Raw genomic sequence first — 5755 nt, 5'->3', positions numbered from 1 at the left:
CACAGAGGCTGTGGAACATTCTCTCTGCAACACACAACGTTCCACAGGGTTCCACAGGGTTCCACACTCTGAAGAATAAACCTCAAACACACAGGTCACAGTTTAAAAGAAGTTTTTATTCTAGTCTTCAGATGACCAATTTATTTCACCTAAAGTTAAAGATCTATGACTCTGACCAGAACCAGAACCAGAACCAGACTCTATGGATCAGAAGCAGACTCTACAGACCAGAACCAAACTATACTGATTAGAACCAAATTCTACTGAGCAGAACTAGACTCTACTGACTAGAGCCAGACTTCAACGACTAGAACCAAATTCCACTGACTAGAACCGGATGCAAATGACTAGAACCAGACTCTTCTGACTAGAACTCAGTTGACTAAAATCAAATTCAAATGACAAAACCCAGAGTCTTCTAACTAGAACAAATCATTTCTGACAGGAACTTTACTAAGGAGAATCAAACTGACCAGAACCAGACTCTACTGACCAAACTATGGACTACTACCAAAAATCCAAACTGGACTGACTAAAATCAAACTTAAGTTAAATTAACTTAAGCCCAGATTGAGACTTGAATGGCTGGGACCAGACTTGAGTAACTCTGCCTGTTGTTGTCTGAGAAAATTAAAGACAGAACATTTTTTAAATAATCTTCATTGGTCGTTTTATGCCTTTATTACATATTGATAAGAGGGAGATAACAGGAAGTGGGTCTCCGGTCAGACTTGAACTGAGGACTCTCGTGGTCCACATTTTAACCCCTGAGCCACAGGGACAGTCTGTGATATCACCACAGACTCAGCCATTACAAGAGTATTTATGGTCAGCTCCTGTGGGCGTGAACAGACGGGACTCTTTCCAGGGTGAGGCTGAATTCAGAGGAAGACGTGTCAACAGGAGTAGACGAAGGTTTAACTTGAGTGACAGGTTTTGGGTTTCTGCTGAGACCTGCAGAGATCCAGGGGGGAACTCTGGCCCAACAAAAGACAAACTGAGAGACCGGCAGTCAGAGTTGTGTTGTGTTAGTTGTGTTTCACGCAGTTTCTGTGTGTCAGCAGCTGTGAGTCAACTTTCAGATTGGTGATGTCATCAGAGAGCTGAACGCCATCACACACATAAGCTAAACCTGAGGCAGGTTTCACCGCTCTGTTCAGGTTGTTCAACACAGGAAAGAAAAACAGTGAGCAGCTGTAGACGCGACTGTGTGAAGGAGCAAAAGATCTGTGTGTGTGTTTGTGTTGTTCAGTGACAGACCAGCAGGACGACGTCGTCTCGATGTGACCAGCAGCGCCGTCACTGACTGAGACACCAAACAACCGACAAAAACAACACAGTTTGACTCAGAGAGAGACACAGAACAACCACAAAGAGACACAAAACAACCACAAAGAGACACAAAACAACCACAAAGAGACACAACAACCACAAAGAGACACAAAACAACCACAAAGAGACACAACAACCACAAAGAGACAAAACAACCACAAAGAGACACAAAACAACCACAAAGAGACACAGAACAGCCACAAAGAGACACAACAACCACAAAGAGACACAAAACAACCACAAAGAGACACAACAACCACAAAGAGACACAAAACAACCACAAAGAGACACAGAACAGCCACAAAGAGACACAACAACCACAAAGAGACACAAAACAACCACAAAGAGACACACAACAACCACAAAGAGACACAACAACCACAAAGAGACACAACAACCACAAAGAGACACAAAACAACCACAAAGAGACAAAACAAACACATATTGTGTTGATGTTGGTTTTAATTTGGTGAAACTTTGTTGACTGACTCTGTTTTACTGTTGAACAGCTTCTGTTCAGACTTCACACATCATAAAAACACTGCCAGCATGTTCCAATACAAATATCAAAAAAATGTATCAATACCTGATATAGAGGGAGAAGAATGAGAGGGGCCAGCTGGGGTCCGCGAGCCTCCAGCTGAGAAACTGTGTGTCAACTGAGCAGCAGGAAGGAATGATCAAGTGTCTGAAAACGGATCATTTGACTAAAGGCAGTGGAAACATCATCATCATCATCATCATCAGTCAATGATGACACCCCCCCCCCTCCCCCTCCCCCGCATCCATACACGGTGATCAATGACGTAAGCGGGGCTTTATAAGAGCCGCTGTGACGGGGCAGACCCAGAAGATCCGTCGACCCGCAGATAATCACACAGACAGGTGATGAAGATGGTCTCCTCCTCGCGCCTCCGCTGCCTCCTCCTGCTCCTCCTCTCCCTCACTGCCTCCATCAGCTGCTCCTCCGCCGTCCAGAGAGACGCCAAACTCCGCCTGCTGCTGCACCGGACCCCGCTGCTGGGCTCCAAACAGGTCCGACACTCACACACACTCAAACACACTCACAAGGACAGACACAGGGACAAAGAGACACACAGAGACAGACACTGACAGAGACAGGGATCAGAGGGACATTCCTTCAGTGAAAGTTGTAAAAACTAAACCATGAAGTAAAATGTTGGCTGATCTTCATTATAATTTACATTTTAAATTCTAATGTTTGTGACTCTTTAAAATATTTGAATGTTGAACAGATTTATTCATCAATAAATAAACTTTCTCTCTTTCTGAAGATCAGATTTGAATCATTTCAGATGTTTGGAAACTGTAATTAGAGGGTTCAGACCGACAGGAGGACAGAGGATGTTTCTGTCTGTCTGTCCTCACAGTGAGATACGTTTATATTTCAGTGTCATTTATTTTCAGATTATTTAAGATGATTTATCTTTATTATTCGTTCTTGAATAATTAATCAAACAACAATAATCAATCAATGATAACTGGATCCAAACATCAGGTCTCTGTTGTCCGCTCACTGAGTGTTAATTATTTCCTTTGAATTGTTTTAACTGAACAGAACCAGTTCAGACATTCAGACCAGAATAAAAGACCTCGTATAGAACAAGGTTTTCATTTGTTTAGTCTGTCAATCTGCTCTTAAAAAAAGAAAATGTATTGATTAATCTGCTGATTGATTAATTGTTCAGTCTGTAAAATGTCACAGAACTTTTGTGAGCCTGAGATGGAAAACAGAAAGTTGAACACTGACAGGTTTGTTTGGAGTTTTTCTTAAAAAATGACTAAAAAGTTTGACCAGCTATTAAAATCATCCAAGATTAATTTCCTATTGATCAACTCGTGTGATAATATTTCATAATTTCATATAATTCAGGTCTTGTTTCAAACATTTCCCAAAATCTCATTTCACCTTCCTCTCTTTTTCTTCTTCTTCCTCTGCAGCAGAAACCTGCTCTTTTCTTTCACAGAGAACTCTCTGTCAGTAACAGTCTCAAATATTCTAATCTCATGTCAAATGTCAAATGTTTCTGCTCATTAGAATAAAATTGAAGTTTTACAGCTCAGTCAGATGGGAAAACAAGAACAGGCTCTTATACTGAAATATAAATGTTTGCTGCAGAGAACCTCATTGTGTGCTGGACTCACGATGCTCAGACTCAACCTGAATATGTCCCGTTGATAGGAGACTTATAGACCTGATCCTGATGTACCGCAGAGACATTTATCCTCATGTTCATGTGGTCCAAGCTGCGGTCACAGTCTCTCACCTCCACCGGTCTGAGACAGGCAGAGACCAACATCAGCTGGTTTAACTGATCTGGTTTAAGTGAAACTAAAACCAGCTGGTTGGTGTTCAGAATTGACTGATGTGATCTCAGTCTTCATGCAGCGGAAAAACCTCACAACTGAACAGAGGCATCGATCAGATGCTGAGAGCACTCAGCTTTTATTTTGGTGAGTTCACTCCAGGAAAGGAGTTTCTGCTTCATGGAGCATCATCATCATCAGCCTGCAATGACCAGCAGAAGAAGAGTTCAGTGGAATCTCTGCTTTTCTATAGTTGATGATCAGGATCAGGATCAGGAGTGTCCAGTCCAGTCTCTGGTCCAGTCCAGTCTCTGGTCCAGTCCAGTCTCTGGTCCAGTCCCGGTCTGTAACTGAAGTCTATTCAGATGAGAGGTTGGATGTTTATTTATTAGATGAGTCTGAGTTTGCATTTATAAAAACAAACACACATTGTCAGTTGTTTGTGTATCTGTAGGTGTTCCTGACAGTGATGATGTCAATCATCACCAACAACAGAAGAAGTGTGACGTTACAGAATTAGACCAAACAGAATATCATCAGTCTGCTCCTACAATTATTATTTATTAAGGTCAATACAGTAGACCAATTGTCGCATCCCGTTTGCAACAGTCTGAATGAAGCATGAACAGCATGAATATCATCCAGGTTTTTGCAGAACCGCCTAACATCAGTGTTTTTCTCAACTGTACTATCGCTGACAATGTTCTCTTTCTCACTTTAAGTGGACCTTGAATTCAGATTGTTTTTGTCAGACAGTTGAAAACCTTAAAGCAGGATCTTACTTTCATCCTTCATGTTAAAGGTTCTAAGATAAGAGGTTTAATTTTTTAATGGACATGACATCATCATTTTATCAGTTACACGGCAATAAATCTGCAGAGTCCAAATGTCTAAAAGATTTCAGTCTTTATGTCCTTCATCATTAAACTGTCTTCTTCAACTTCTTCCAGGATGTGGAATGTTCCTGGTTTTAATGTGGTGTGGTTTGATCTTTCAGGACTTGTCCTGCTCCTCCCTGGTTCTGGTCTTTATCTGTAATATTTCTTGTTGTGTGTTCAGGACCTGTCCTGCTCCTCCCTGGTTCTGGTCTTTATCTGTAATATTTCTTGTTGTGTGTTCAGGACCTGTCCCGCTCCTCCCTGGCGGAGCTGCTCCTGTCGGACCTCCTGCAGGTGGAGAACGAGGCTCTGGAGGAGGAGAACTTCCCTCTGGCTGAAGGAGAACCTGAAGACATTCATGTTGATCTTGAACGAGCCGCCGTCGGCACCGGGCCGCTGCTGGCTCCCCGAGAGAGGAAAGCTGGCTGCAAGAACTTCTTCTGGAAGACCTTCACCTCCTGCTGAGAGCCCCCTCTTCATCCTCCATCATCCTCATCCTCTCTCAGCTCCACCACCCCTCCTCCTCCAGACGCTGTACAGACACTGTGTGGATCAGACTGTCACTGATTAGTTTGGATGAATTGTTAGATTTTCTGAACTGATTCTTTCTGAATGTAAACTTGATGAAACTATTTTTAATTGTTGGTTTGAATAAAATCTGTTTGAGACAAACGGCTGCTGCTGTCTGCTGATGGAGGAGGAGGAGAGGAAATAAAAGTCTTCATCAGGATGAAGATCTGCAGGTTTTTATTGGAGCTGATTAAAGTGTGAGCTGAGGGGGAGATTCACCGACGAGTTAACAGTTAATGAAGGGTTAATAATAAACAGAGGAGACGCCATGGCAACAAGAGGAGAAAGGCTTTGTTTTAATCAGTTCTTTCTCACTGATCAGATAATAAGATATGAGGTTATTGATCCCCAGAGGAGAAACTCACATCACAGCAGCACAGCGACAGATTGAGGAGACAGGAAGCACATACACACGTATTTCAAAGTAAAGGTATATATATATATATATATTGCCAAACCATTTTCAACCTATATGTAGCCAGATGTGTCTGAAGATCCATGATGAAGATGATGATGATGAAGTGTCACACAGTCACATAAACACATTAATTTATACAACACAACAAACAGGACACGAGAGATCAAACTTAACTATTTCAACATCTTGTGAATGTGATGTTTGAATGTTTGATTCAAACATCACATTC

General features: G+C 42.0%; 1 protein-coding gene across 1 annotated transcript; it reads left to right on the top strand.

Annotated features, from left to right (window-relative positions):
- Window positions 1-2191: 2191 nt before the first annotated feature.
- sst1.1 (somatostatin 1, tandem duplicate 1) lies at window positions 2192-5241 on the top strand. The gene is made up of 2 exons (XM_023417558.2): window positions 2192-2367; window positions 4782-5241. Exons 1-2 carry the CDS (start codon window positions 2221-2223, stop codon window positions 5001-5003), a joined length of 369 nt encoding a protein of 122 aa, XP_023273326.1. The 5' UTR covers window positions 2192-2220; the 3' UTR covers window positions 5004-5241.
- The last annotated feature ends 514 nt before the right edge of the window (window positions 5242-5755 follow it).

Source organism: Seriola lalandi, unplaced genomic scaffold (assembly GCF_002814215.2).
Source record: "Seriola lalandi dorsalis isolate HSWRI2012SDOR001 ecotype SW California unplaced genomic scaffold, Sedor1 jcf7180002054575, whole genome shotgun sequence".
Lineage (NCBI taxonomy): Eukaryota > Metazoa > Chordata > Actinopteri > Carangiformes > Carangidae > Seriola > Seriola lalandi.
The sequence above is the reverse complement of the archived record's forward strand: the minus strand, read 5'-3'. Positions and strand labels throughout refer to the sequence as shown.

Bases quoted from the DNA above. Each gene is read 5' to 3' on its own strand.
- sst1.1 (XM_023417558.2), top strand. From the start codon at position 2,221: ATGAAGATGGTCTCCTCCTCGCGCCTCCGCTGCCTCCTCCTGCTCCTC. The intron at 2,368-4,781 runs GTCCGACACTCA...TTGTGTGTTCAG, and splicing joins CGCTGCTGGGCTCCAAACAG to GACCTGTCCCGCTCCTCCCT.